General features: G+C 48.5%; 1 protein-coding gene across 5 annotated transcripts in view; it reads left to right on the top strand.

The window, feature by feature from the left end:
* Window positions 1-14,833, top strand: part of MATCAP1 (microtubule associated tyrosine carboxypeptidase 1) — a 56,065-nt gene continuing 41,232 nt past the window's right edge. The window contains exons 1-2 of one of the 5 annotated variants that reach the window (XM_073307268.1): window positions 1-86; window positions 2,588-3,226. In XM_073307268.1, coding sequence (XP_073163369.1) covers window positions 2,657-3,226 — 570 coding nt within the window. In that variant the 5' untranslated portion in view covers window positions 1-86; window positions 2,588-2,656. The other 4 variants (XM_073307269.1, XM_073307270.1, XM_073307272.1 and 1 more) reach the window with 4 other exon arrangements.

Raw genomic sequence — 14,833 nt, 5'->3', positions numbered from 1 at the left:
CATTCGAGGTCGGCCCGCCATTGGCTGGAGGCGGGGAGCGGGGCCGGAATGTAGGACGGCTGCGGGCTGCGCGAGGCCTGCCCGGGGTGAGAGACGCGGCGCTCGGCTGGGAGCGGGGCGGGGCGGGGCGGGGCGGGGCGGGGGTGGTGAGGCCGGGCGGGGCCGTGACCCGGGGCCGGACCGAGTCTCGCCCCCACCCGGGCCGCGGCCCCCGCCCCTCCCCCACGCGGTGGGCGCGGCCGGCTCCGCGCGAGGGATGAGGCGGGGGGCGGCTGCGGCCGCGCGCTGGGGCGCCCCCTGGCGGGGGGCGGGGGCGGGCCTGTGACAGGCCTTTGTGCCCGGGACCCGCCCCGCAGCGCCTCGCTGTCCCCGCCCCCGCCCCCTCCCAGGGCTCCCCCTGCAGCGCCCCGCTGTCCCCGCCCCGCAGCGCTCCCGCCACGCCTGCCCCTCCCAGGGCCCGTCCTGCAGCGCCCCAGTGCCTCCCGCCATCCCCGCCCCACGGTGCTTTGCAGTGCCCCCCCCCGCACGTTCACAGGGTTCCCCTGCCTCCAGGCCCCCTGTCTGCACAGGCCTGCCCCCCCCTCCCCATTAGACCAGCCTGCACCCAGGGGAGGCTGCACCGCGGGTTTAAAAAATAAAGGTGGGGGATGATAAAGTCTTGAACTGCACCATAAGGGTGGGGGGGTGGATAATTAAGGCTGACATTCTGGCCTTTCATAGAATCATAGAATCTCAGGGTTGGAAGGGACCCCAGAAGGTCATCTAGTCCAACCCCCTGCTCAAAGCAGGACCAATTCCCAGTTAAATCATCCCACCCAGGGCTTTGTCAAGCCGGACCTTAAAAACTTCTAAGGAAGGAGATTCCACCACCTCCCTAGGTAACGCATTCCAGTGTTTCACCACCCTCCTAGTGAAAAAGTTTTTCCTAATATCCAACCTAATCCTCCCCCACTGCAACTTTCCTGACCTTTGATTGCTGGGCTGCATGACCTGAGAGGTTATTTAATTTGTTTTTGTCGTTATGTAATTCACCCTAACGTTTTGCACACCGCCATCTCCACAGAAAACCCCACCCTCCCATACCTCTTCACAGGCTGTTCTAGCAGCAGCTGCCTGATCAACTCCCCAGCTCTCAGCAGCTGCACGGGCTCTATTTCCCAACATGCTTTGGACTACTCTTTTCCTGTGCGAAGTAGAAAAATTAGTGGTAGCAGGACCGTTCGGTGAGAGAAGCAGCAGTTCCTCAGTCGGCTTGCTGCCCCAAGTGTTCACTCACCCTGGGTGAGGGATGTTAGTTACCCATTGTGCAAGAAAACAAGACTGGGAAATGCCCTCTCAGTGCCCGTAGTTCCAGTGGCACATATGCAAGGTATGCCCTCAGCACAAGCTGTGGGTTGACCGTGTCTGGCCCCTGAGCGTGCATGGAGGATACCGTTTTGTAGAGAAGAACAGTGTACTCCACTTAGCGTGACCTTGCATGCACCATATGTGCGATGTAACATTGCATGGAGAATGCCTGTTTGCATACACGTGCAGAATTGCATGCCTGGCTAAAAATGTAATTAGAGACACAAGATGGGTGAGGTAATATCTTTTATTGGATCAACTTCTGTTGGTGAGAGAGACAATCTTCAGAGCTTACACAGAGCTCTTCTTCAGGTCTGGGTAAGCTCCAAAGCTTCTCTCTCTCACCAGCAGAAGTTGGTCCCATGAAAGGTCCCCTCACCCACCTTGTCTTGCTAATATCCTGGGACTGACATGGCTACAACACCACTGCAAGTAAAAATGTTATGGTATGCCATTGTACATTTCTTGTTAATGTGGGAACTGTAACTTCTGCACTTCCTGACTTGGTTTTAACTCCGCAATCTTAACATTGCAGTAAGGCAGATCTCTGCACCTTATATTTTTGCTTTACTCTTAATTTTTCCTTTAAACCAAACCAAATCCATGCTCCTCGCTGAGCACTCTGCCAGGGGCAAGTTAGCTCTAGTTATATTGAAATACTGAGTTTTTTTTAACACTAGGAAAAGCACATTTTCTCTACTCCTGTAACTCACACTTAGGGCTTGTATCCGTGCAGCGTGTGCACTGATTTAATTAAATCAGCAAACCCTTTCTGTGGACACTTAAACCCTCAGTGGGGGTAGTGACATGGTTTGCACTGGTTTAATGAGGTTCATTTAGAAACTAGATCGGTGCACAAGCTGTGCATGTACTCGTGCTTACTGTGGAAATGACCTCTGGGTACATAACAAGCACAGAAAACTTTAGATCCAAAGCTAAAATTTTGAGTGTGAAAATGAAGGTGAGGCTGTAAATCACCTGATGCTTTTTGGTCTAATCTCTTCTGGAGAGTTGGTGGCTGGGCTGGGCTCGTCTCCACGTCTGGGGTTACTGAACTTCTGGATGTGGGGAATTTACCTGCAGATGTAGGTAGGAGCCAACCTACTTGGGAAATTAGAAGAAGAGAGGCATTTTGTTCCTCATAACTATGGTGTCACCAGTTACAGCATTCTGGTATCTGGGAGACTTCTCTTTTGAGGTTATTTGTGTAGTTCCTGCATCTTTTTGTGTTTGTCTGTAGGTACGAGGCGGAGATGAGAGGAGAGGGCCTGGTTTGATGTAATCTTGACAAGGATTTTGGCCAAGGAAGATGGTGCTGGACTCGGGGACACAGTCGTATGAGCGGCATCGCAGTGTCCTGAGCGCCAGCCCCCAGCATGAGAGGACCAGGAAAAAGTTCTCTGAACACAATGGGCTGCAACTCTATTCCTACCTCTCCCCTTCACCATCTCCAGATTCAGACCCTACCCACCCGGGCCAAAGGCCCAAAACACCTACCAAGCTCAAGTGCTCCAAGGCCTCAGAAGCAAGGCCTGAGGTCAGGCGGCTGTCAGAAACCTGCCCTGCCTTCCCAAGCCCCTGCAGCTGGATGCGCCGTAGTGAGAGCACCTGCACTGTGAATAGTAGTGGCCGGGCGCGTGCACAAATCCGCAGTGCAGCTTCCCTGCCTCATATTGCCAGGCCAAAGGCTGAGGAGATCAGCGTCAGCAGGAGGAGTCCTTGCCTGCTGGTGGCCCTGAGGCCCTTGAATGTTGAAAAGGAGAGAGAGAAGTTCTTCCAATCTTGTTATACTTACAACCCACAGTTTGAGTATGAGGAGCCTGTCCCTGTGGCTGTGCTGGAGAAATACAGAGATGCATCAGACCAGTTCATTACACAGGTAAAAATCAGTCTCTTGAGCACCCTTCCCACAGGCAGGTTGGCTCATTACCCGACGGGATGGACACACAAACCCACCCCCCCTTACAGCAAAAGGCCAGACTGTCTTCTTGCCCTGAGACTAAAGCCGCCACACAGCAAGGGGTCAGATTAGGTCAATACCCAGGGGATAACCCTCTCCCCCCCCCCCCCCCGTCTAGCAAGGAGGTGGGCTGGTTTGACACCTGGAAGATGCTGTACTTAGGGGAAAGCTGAGGGCTGGAACCACGGGATAATGCTCCTCCGGCATTGGTGGGGGAGGGGATATCCTTCTGTCAGAGCAATTTCCTGATATCAAGGAGTCTGTCACATACTGCAACAGTTAAATAACTGTTTGGTTTTCTGGAACATGTCTTCATTTGAAGGGCTCATACTAAGGCTTTGTCTACACTGGCAAGTGAAAGACAAAAAACTTTTGTGAGAGGTGTTAAACCCCCCCCCCCCCCCCCCCCCAAGACAAAAGTTTTGCCAACAAGAAGGGTCGGTGTGAACAGCACTTTGTTGATAGGAGAGCTCTCCTGCTGACAAAGCTAATGCCGCTAGTTGAGGGTGGACTTTTTTTGTCCTCTCGATGAACAACGGCTATACTGCGTGCCTTTTAGTTGCACGGCTTTAGCAGCACAGCTGTGTTGCTAAAAGCTGCGTAGTGTGCACATAGCTTAAGAAACCCGCCGTATTGAATGGAATAACTGATGCCCTCGTTTTTATATTTCAGATATTTCTGTTCCGTCTCCAAGCTTGTTGGGCTTTATCTTGTCACAGAGTGTTCTTGTACACTAATGCATAGCGGTCATTACCACACATTATAGATTGTGAAAAGTTGGTATGTTAGAATAAATAAAATGGAAAAAAGAAATGACACATTGGTTTGAAACTTTATGAGCCCAAAATCTCAAATTCAGAATTAAAGTGGCTAGAACAACGTTAACTCTGACTTTGAGCTTATGTTTTATGGAGCAAGTGCTAATTCCTCCATAGTTAAGACTGCAGTGTGTTTCTCGTTTAAAGCAGAAATTTGAATCTTCTCTAAAATCTACATGCAGTCGGATTAGGCTGGAAAATTGGTATGCCAGTTCTGGGCCATGTTAGAATTTGTGGTGCTTTGATGAAGCTACCTCAATGTGCACCACAAATAATAACCAAAGTGAAAGCTAAAGCCTTCCCCAAAATTGCCTGGTTTTTGAATTTGAAAGCTCTTGTAGTAGGCAGTGTAGATGTGGCCATCCATGTTGGTCCCAGGATGTTAGAGAGACAAGGAAGGTAAGGTGGTAATATTTATTGGATCAACTTCTGTTGGTGAGAGAACAAGCTTTGGAGCTTACAAAGAGCTCTCCTTCAGGTCTTTGAAAGGTACTCCAGGCATCCCAGCTAAATGCAAAATGGAACAGATTGCTTAGCATAAGTAGTTAGCACATATTCATAGATTCATAGATATTAAGGTCAGAAGGGACCATTATGATCATCTAGTCTGACCTCCTGCAGAATGCAGGCCACAGAATCTCACCCACCCACTCCTGTGATAAATCTCTCACCTATGTCTGAGCTATCGAAGTCCTCAAATCATGGTTTAAAGACTTGAAGGAGCAGAGAATCCTCCAGCAAGTGACCCGTGCCCCATGCTACAGAGGAAGGCGAAAACCCCCAGGGCCTCTTCCAATCTGCCCTGGAGGAAAATTCCTTCCTGACCCCAAATATGGCGATCAGCTGAACCCTGAGCATATGGGCAAGACTCACCAGCCAGATACCCAGGAAAGAATTCTCTGTAGTAACTCAGATCCCACCCCATCTAACATCCCATCACAGGCTATTGGGCCTATTTACCATGAATATTTAAAGATCAGTTAATTGCCAAAATCATATTATCCCATCATACCATCTCCTCCATAAACTTATCAAGTTTAATCTTAAAGCCAGATAGGTCTTTTGCCCCCACTGCTTCCCTTGGAAGCCTATTCCAGAACTTCACTCCTCTGATGGTTAGAAACCTTCGTCTAATTTCAAGTCTAAATTTCCCAATGGCCAGTTTATATCCATTTGTTCTTGTGTCCACATTGGTACTGAGAAATAATTCCTCTCCCTCGGTATTTAACCGTCTGATATATTTATAGAGAGCAATCATATCTCCCCTCAATCTTCTTTTGGTTAGGCTAAACAAGCCAAGCTCCTTGAGTCTCCTTTCATAAGACAGGTTTTCCATTCCTCGGATCATCGTAGTAGCCCTTCTCTGTATCTGTTCCAGTTTGAATTCATCCTTCTTAAACATGGGAGACCAGAACTACACACAATATTCCAGATGAGGTCTCACCAGTGCCTTGTATAACGGTACTAAAACCTCCTTATCTCTACTGGAAATACCTCACTTGATGCATCCCAAGACCGCATTAGCTTTTTTCACGGCCATATCACATTGGCGGTTCATAGTCATCCTGTGATCAACCAATACTCCAAGGTCCTTCTCCTCCTCCGTTACTTCTAATTGATGTGTCACCAGCTTATAACTAAAATTCTTATTTTTAATCCCTAAATGCGTGACCTTACACTTCTCACTATTAAATTTCATCCTATTACTCCAGTTTACAAGGTCATCCAAATCCTCCTGTATGATATCCCGGTCTTTCTCTAAATTGGCAATACCTTTGTATCATCCGCAAACTTTATTAGCACACTCCCACTTTTTATGCCGAGTAATAAAAAGATGAAATAAGATTGGTCCCAAAACCAATCCCTGAGGAACTCCACTGGTAACCTCCCTCCAGTCTGACAGTTCACCTTTCAGTATGACCCTCTGTAGTCTCCCTTTTAACCAATTCCTTATCCACCTTTCAATTTTCATATTGATCCCCATCTTTTCCAATTTAATAATTCCCCATGTGGCACAGTTTCAAACGCCTTCCTGAAATCTAGGTAAATTAGATCCACTGCGTTTCCTTTGTCTTAAAAATCTGTTACTTTCTCAAAGAAGGAGATCAGGTTGGTTTGGCACAATCTACCTTTTGTAAAGCCATGTTGTATTTTGTCCCATTTACCACTGACCTCAATGTCTTTAACTACTTTCTCCTTCAAAATTTTTTCCAAGACCTTGCATACTACAGATGTCAAACTAACAGGCCTGTAGTTACCCAGATCACCTTTTTTTCCTTTCTTAAAAATAGGAACTATGTTAGCAATTCTCCAGTCATACGGTACAACCCCTGAGTTTACAGATTCATTAAAAATTCTTGCTAATGGACTTGCAATTTCATGTGCCAATTCCTTTAATATTCTTGGATGAAGATTATCTGGGCCCCCCGATTTAGTCCCATTAAGCTGTTTGAGTTTCGCTTCTACCTCAGATATGGTAATATCTACCTCCATATCCTCATTCCTATTTGTCATGCTACCATTATCCCTAAGATCCTCATTAGCCTTATTAAAGACTGAGGCAAAGTATTTGTTTAGATATTGAGCCATGCCTAGATTATCTTTAACCTCCACTCCGTCCTCAATGTTTAGCAGTCCTACTTCTTCTTTCTTTGTTTTCTTCTTATTTATATGGCTATAGAACTTTTTACAGTTGGTTTTAATTCCCTTTGCAAGGTCCAACTCTACTTGACTTTTAGCCTGTCTCACTTTATCCTTACGTGTTCTGACCTCAATAAGGTAGCTTTCCTTGCTGATCCCTCCCATCTTCCACTCCCTGTATGCTTTCTGCTTTTTCTTAATCACCTCTCTGAGATGCTTGCTCATCCAGCTTGGTCTACAACTCCTGCCGATTAATTTTTTCCCCTTTCTTGGGATGCAGGCTTCTGATAGCTTCTGCAGCTTTGACTTAAAGTAATCCCAGGCCTCCTCTGCCTTTAGATCCATAAATTCTTCAGTCCAATCCACTTCCCTAACTAATTTCCTTAATTTTTGAAAGTCAGCCCTTTTGAAATCAAAAACCCTAATCACAGATTTATTTTTGTTTGTCCTTCCGTTCAGTTTGAACTGAATTAGCTCATGATCACTTGAGCCAAGGTTGTCCCCTACAACCATTTCTTCTATGAGGTCTTCACTACTCACCAAAACCAAATCTAAAATGGCATCCTCTCTAGTCGGTTCAGCAACTACTTGATGAAGGAATCCATCAGCTATCGCATCTAGGAAAATCTGAGCCCTATTATTATTACTAGCACTCGTCCTCCAGTCTGTATCTGGGAAGTTAAAGTCTCCCATGATCACGAAGTTTCCATTAGTATTTACTTCATTAAAAACATTAAAGAGGGCTCTATCCATATCCAAATCGGATCCCGGCGGTCTATAGCACACCCCAAGCACTATCCCAGGGGAGGCTCCAGTAGTTTTCTTCCCCAATGTGATTTTTGCCCGGACGGACTCTGTCTTATCCATTCCATCACTTCTTATTTCTTTACATTCTACCTCATCATTGATATACAATGCTACTCCACCACCTTTATCTTTATTTCTGTCTTTCCTAAACAGCACATACCCTTCAATAGCTGTAGTCCAGTCATGACGACTATTCCACCATGTTTCTGTTATCCCTATTCTAGGGGACCATTCAAGGTAGTATGGCCCATTAACACTTCTGCAGTCATAGGACAAAAAGAGGGGGTTAGTTGGTTACAAATTGTTGTGATAACCATAAATCCAGTGTCTCTGACAGTGCCTCTGTCCATGATTGTTAGTGTCTAGCAGAGTTATGAATTTAAGCTCCTAGGCTCATCATTTGAAAGTGATTTGCAGGTTTTCTTTGAGGATGAGTACTCAGAGGTCAGACATAGAGTGATTGCTTTGTGAAAGGTGATCACCCTCAGGTGACAGGGTGTTTTATCTTTTATCATTTTCCTGTGTGAGTTCATGGAGAGTATAGTGAGTGTCTGGTTGCAGACACATAGTTGTTTGTGGGGCACTGAGTGCACTGGGTGAGGTACCCCACATGTTGTGTTAGGCATGTGGAGGGCCCACAGATCTTGAAAGGTGTGTTGTGGGGAGTGTAGATCATTGTAGCAGTGATGATACGTCTACAGGTTTTGCAACTGTTGTTCTGGGAGGGTCTAGTGCTGCTTTGAGTTGGTGTGTTCTGGTGTGGGGAACTTGCTTCTGATAATGAGCTTAGAGGGTTGGGATTGTTTGAAGGCGAGAAGTGTGAATTCAGGATTCTTCTTTTCACGATGGGGTCCCCATCAAGTATGGGTTGTAGTAGTTTGATAATATCCTGTATAGGTTCCAGTGTGGGGTGGTAGGTGACAACTAGGGGTGTGCAGTCGGAAGGGGTTTTATTTGTGTACCAAAGCAGGTTCTCTCAGGGTATTTGGGTGACCCGTTCCATGATGCAATCTACTTCTCTGGTGGAGCATCCTTGTTTGATTAAGGTGTTTTGAAGTGTGTTAGGGTGTATATCCCAGACTTTCTCCTTGGAACATATTCTGTGGTATCTTAGCAACTGATTGTAGATAACTGATTGTAGATTGGTGTATTTAGGGATCTGTGAAGGTAGATGTGGTGATCTGTGGGTTTCCTGTATATAATTATCTGTAGGGTTCCATTGTTGAAGCGGGTGCGGGTGTCCAGGAAGTTGATACTGGTGTGGGAGTGTTCCAGAGAGAGTTTAATGGACTGGTGGTGATTGTCGGAATTGTGATGGAAATCTATGAGGGAATTTAAGCCATTTGTTCAGAGGATGAAAATATCATCCGCGTGTCTCAAGTATATCATTGGTTTCATGGTGCATTTGTCCGGAAATTCTTCTTCAAGAAGAACCCAAGAAGAGGTTGATATATTGTGGAGCTACCCTAGTACCCATGGCTGTTCCCCTGGTTTGGACAAAGTGTTTGTTTAATATAACATTGTTACGGTTGAGGATGAAATGAATGAGTTTGGCCGTGTATCTGGGGTGCCATCTGACGGATGTCCATTGTCTTGTAAATATTTGAGACAGGCAGCAATGCTGTCATTTTGAGGGATGTTGGTGTTTAGGGCAGTGGCATCCATGTTGGTGAGGATGGTGTTCTGAGGGAGGCTGTCAATGTTTGTGGAGGAAGTCATTTGTGTCTTGGAGGAAGCTGGCCTTTTGTGTGGTTAGTGGTCAGGATGATTTCTGCGAGTTCTGATATTCCTTCAGTAAGAGTGCTGTGGGAAGATATGATGTGTCTGCCTGGGTTCCCTTGTTTGTGTATCTGCTACTGCAATACAAATAATAAATAAGAACTCCTTACTTGATATGAGGAGTGATTGCTGCTGGCTGACAGATCACACTGCACACAACAAGTTACCTCTCCGACTGTTTCCAGTGGCACAGTCGCTGTTAAAGACTAACCATGCATTAAGGGATTTTTTACAATGATTTCTGTGTAGTTTAAGTAAATATGTTCAGCTCCCTAAAGAATTAATGGTGCATCTAAGAGCTGGAGGGAGATGTGCTTGTCTTGTGTGTGAAGCAGCACCTTAACAGTGTGTCTCCTGGCTTTTGTATGCAGAGTACTAAGTTTGGGGGTTGTTTTTTCTTATCTCTTTGGGGAAGGATATTAAGAGCAGAAGGCTCCACTGGGTGGCAGCAACCTTAACTCTGTTGTTTTTTCTCAGTGAGTATTCTAGCAGCTGATGGTTGTTACCTGCTATAGTTAAGGTTGTATAACAGTTTCCAGCCTAGCCTCCTGTTCTGATTGCTCGTAACTTTCTGAAACTTTCACTTTATGGGCTGAAATTTTCTAGGCTTGGTCTCTACCACACGTGGTGGTTGAGTATATAAGATTGAGCAAATAACATTCAATCATTTGAGTGAGAGGAGACTGAGGTAAAAAATGTGCTGTGTACACGTACACACACACACACACTCTTGACTTTCTGTGTGCCTTAGTGCTGAGATGGCCGGGGATCAAGGGCTGATAATTGATATGCAAATAGTCCTTCCTAAAAGAGAGGTTAAAAGTGTTCCTTTGAGAACTGATTGCAAATTGACCAAGTTATGAGGATTTGAAAATTTATACTATGTATCTGAAATACAATTAATACCTCTTTCAGAGCAGTGTTCAGAAGATAAGTGGTTGCATTGCACACATGTAATTACAAACTGTAGTCCTTGGAATCACCCAAAACCTATAAAGACTAATTTCCAAAAGGTTTAGGGCCATCCAGGTTCTAGTGAAAGGAGGGCAACTGTGGCTTCTGAGTTGTTCCCCACACTCTCTCTTAATCCAGGAGGCCATGCACTGATCTGGGATCCAGGAAGTCCTGAGATCTATTCTTCCTTCTTATGAACTGCAATACTGGATCAGACCATCTAGTCTGGCAACCTGTCTCGAACAATGGCCAGTTCTAGGTACTTCAGAGGAAGAAGGTGGAAGAAACTCTATAACAACAGACAATTATGTAATCTGCATATAAGAGACATTTCTTCCCAACTCAGAGCAGTTAGTGGATGATATAGGCTGAAGCAGGATGGTTTTGATCCCTAAATATTATTAAATCTGTCTGATATAACTGTGGATGTTCTTGTTATACATACCTCATCCTCTCTGGAATCTTATACTGGCTCTTGTCTTCAATCGTACTTTTGTGGCAGTGAGCGCCACAGATTGGCTAGGTGTTAGGTTTTTAAAAAGTCATTTTTGATTTAATATGTTGCCTTTGGCTATGTCTACTCTAGTACTTTTATCGGTAAAACTTTTGTTGTTCAGGGGTGTGAAAAAAAACACCCCGACCAACATAAGCTTCACCGACAGAAGCGTCGGTGTAGACAGTGCTTTTTCTGTGGGAGATGCTCTCCTGCCAACATGGCTACCTCCACTCTTTGGGGATCATTTAATTATGCTGATGTGAGAGTTCTCTCCCATCGGCATGGAGTGGCTACACGGGAGACCTTACAGTCTTTTCTATCTTCCTTATATAGACAACTTTTCTCAGGCTTTGTCAACACTGCGCTTTCGTTGGTAAAACTTTTGTCATTCAGGGATGTGGAAAAAACACCTCCCTGAATGACAAAGTTTTACCGACAAAAAGTGCCAGTGTGGACAGTGGTTTGTTGGCGGGAGAGCTCTTCCACCAACAAAGCTACTGCCTCTCGCTGCGGGTGGATTAATTTTGTCAGTGGGAGAGCTCTCTTCTGCCAACAAAGAGTGGCTACACAGCGCACCTTTTAGCGGCACGGCTGTAGCAGCACAGCTGTGTCACTAAAAGGTGTGTAGATGTGACGAAGTGGGACTGTTCTTAATGTTTCCTCCGAATATTGTGGGGGTGCCTCAGTTCCCCCCTATGCAGTTCTTAAGTATCTAGGGGGTGGGGTAAGGGTGTATGATCATTGCAGAGCCCTAGAGGGCCGGTGTGTGCAGGAGTCTGGACACAGAGAATGGCCGACACCCTGTTTCCTGGCAACTGATGGCCTGGGCCCTTCCCCCCTGCGAGGTGAGAGCTAAAGGGTTGGAGAACAAAGGAATCAGGTGACCACCTGGCCCGGGAAAGGAACAAAGCCCAGAGGAGGAGGGCTGGAGGGAGTTTCAGTTTGGGGGCTGGCTGGGACATGGAGTGAAGGGCAGACGTGGTTGTCTGGCTCACTGCCCCCCAGAATGGACCCAGCTGAGGGGTCCCGTTCTCTGCACCTGCAAGCTCTGTGTCAGACCATGTTCCTGTCGTCTAATAAACCTTCTGTTTTACTGGCTGGCTGAGAGTCACGTCTGACTGCGAAGTTGGGGTGCAGGACCCTCTGGCTTCCCCAGGAGCCCTGCCTGAGCGGACTCGCTGGGGGGAAGCACACGGAGGGGCAGAGGATGCTGAATGCTCCGAGGTCAGACCCAGGAAGGTGGAAGCTGTGTGAGCTGTGTGTCCTGAAGACAGGCTGCTCACAGAAAGGCGACTACCCCAGAGTCCTGACTGGCTTCATGGGGAGCAGTTCCAGAGCATCGCCCGGGGACTCCGTGACAACTGGTGGTAGCGGTGGGATGTACTGCACCCCGTGGATGGCACTTCCTGCAGTAAGTGACTGGGGAGCAGTAACACGAAGGGGGATTGACGAGGACCAGGCCTGCTGAAGGCTCGGAGAGGAGCGGTTTCGGGGGGCGGTTAACCCCTGGGAGTGTGTGACCAGCGAGAAGGACTGTGCAGTAACAGGGTTCCCCTGGGGATTGCAGCGAGCAGTCCAAGGGGCGGAGGAGTCTGCAGCTCGACCCTGGCAAAGAGGTGGTGACCTCGGGAAGGGCTGGCACACTAGGGGTTCTCCCTGGAAACCGTGGGGAGCTGAGAACACACGGGCCTGTGAGTCCACAACACCTTGGGAGGAGCGGAGTGATGGTCTGTCCCCGTCTCCTTAAGAAGGACATTGTAACCCTGTGCAAAAAGAGAGGGTTGAGCGTTGGAAAGTTCACCAAAGCAGAGTTAATCGTGCAGGTGGAGGAGGATGACCGCTCTAAGGAACAGATTCCTGACCCCCAATGGGGCTATAGCAGGATCTGGGAGCAGCTGGAGTGGTAGCCAGGCATCGCCAAGACTCCTGTCCCCGACCAGACGGGGGTCTTCACGATCGGGTTCCCCATCGGGGGATCGGAGATGGACGGGATTGGAGCTGAGTCCGAGAGAGCAAGAGGACTGTGGGAGACAGCGAGAGCCCGAGAAAGAGCTGCAGAAGCAGCAGCAGCATGAACTGGCGGTGGTGGGGTGGAGAGGCCTAGGGGACCTCCCCGGGGTGAGTGGGGATAGACCCCGGGGGCCCAGTTCCGCAGGGAACCTCGAGACTAAATTGCTGCCCCTAGTTAAGGAGGGGGGGGTGTGGATGCCCACCTCACTGCCTTTGAGCAGGCTGGCGATTTGAACCAAGGGGACCCTGCGGAAAAGCCCCGGTGTCTAGCTCCCTTGCTGGGTCCCAAGGCCACAGACTCCATCAGCCAGATGGGTGGGGAGGTGGACACGCTCCCACTCCTGACCCCAACCTATATGTCTGTGTGGAGTTTCCTGGGGCCAGGCCCCTCGGACCCCCAGTGGGAGCAGAAGGTGATGGTCAATGGGGAGACATTCCTGGGGTGGCGAGATCCTGGGACAGAGAGAACTGGTGTCAGACCCTGGGTGGTGCAGCCTCAGATGCTGAGGGGCTGCGTGAGCTGTGTGAGGGTCCCAGGGACGAAGCCCCTCGCCTTCCCTATGGTTCCAGATCCCTGTGCAGACCCAGGAGGGGTGGGGCTGGCTGGTCGTTGGGGTGCCCCAGGACACCAGCTGCGAGACCCTGTTGTGGGGTGACTGTGTCTCTTTGGGACAGGATCCAGGCCCTGTTCCTGTAACTGCCAAGGGTTTGAATTTGAATCCAGGGAACCAATCGGCGGAGAGGGAAATGGTCAGTGAAAATGCAGATGACCTGGCTGGCAGCAGGGAGGAGCCGCTAGGCTCAGGATACCTGCCTGCCTGTAACCAGACCCCTGGGGCTGGGTGGGACAGAGAGATGCTCCCTGCCCCTTGCACACCAGAGTGGGGACTCTCGCTGGCTCTGATGCATTGAGGAAAGCAGTGGCCTGCCCCCACTGGGACAGCAAGGGCAGCGCTGAGCACAGTGGGAGCTGAGACCCCAGCAGAGTGGGGGGAGACACAGGCAGGGCAGGGGATCTGTGGGGAGTGGCAAGGTGCTTGGTAAGGAAAGTTTGGATGAGCCTAGGCAGCCTTGTGATCTGATGGCTGTGTCCAGTCAGCAGGGTGGGAAGGCGAGGAGAGTGGAAGATGAGAGTCCCTGGACCTTACCTGTTAGCTGGGTGGAGAATTGGGACAGTGAAGGAAATGGGTCTCTGTCTGTCAGGGGTATTGACTTGCCTATGGAGGGAGCTACCCTGATCTCCAAGCAGTTGTCTGTGACCAGCCTTGTGTGCTGGGACAAAGGGAATGAGATCCCAACCTGTGTGTCTGGTAAAGGAGAAAATGTGTCCGGCTCTTCTTTGTCTGTGGAGCAGACAGAAGGGGCCTTCCAGCCTGTGATGGTTGAGGGTCGTGCAGTTGTCTCAGAGCTGGTTCTGGATTCAGCTAAAGCCCAGGAAGGGAAGGGTCCTAAGTTTCTGTCTGCTCGGGAGAATGGCCCTGTAACTAGGTCGCATCCAGTTAGGGTCTATGTAAAATCCCAGAGACCAGACAATTCTGGTGCTTGTATTTTGCCTGTTGCTAGTGTGTTGTTGGAAAGGGTGGAGCAACTCTGTCTAATCAGGGTGAGATCCTAGCCAGGGCACAAGGAGAGCATGAAGGTGTGTGATTGTGTTACCTACTGAGGGTGTGGAAACCTGTCGCAAGAAGGAAAAGATTCCTGAACTTGTGTGTGGCAAAGGGAAGGAGAATGCTTCTAACCTTTTATCTAGGAAGTCTGTAAGTTTGCCTCAAAGGGGATTATGTAGGAATCCACCGGATGGGCCAGAGGTGATTCTGGATGTAAGGGAGACCCAGAAAGAGTCTGTTGCTGCTCAGGAAAGTGTTCCCCTAGAGCAAGCCCTAGGTAAAGAGGGTAAGAGCAGAATTTCTGGGAGGGGTGAATTGTTGCATAGAGAAGCCCTAGGGAAAGGAATCCTCATGGAGTCTTTGCAAGCAGTTTACTGCAACTGAAGGGTGTGAAAATGATTTAATCAAGAAAGTT

The sequence above is a fragment of the Lepidochelys kempii genome, chromosome 12, assembly GCF_965140265.1.
Source record: "Lepidochelys kempii isolate rLepKem1 chromosome 12, rLepKem1.hap2, whole genome shotgun sequence".
In the NCBI taxonomy this organism is placed as follows: domain Eukaryota; kingdom Metazoa; phylum Chordata; order Testudines; family Cheloniidae; genus Lepidochelys; species Lepidochelys kempii.
This window is presented reverse-complemented; position numbering and strand designations above follow the sequence as displayed.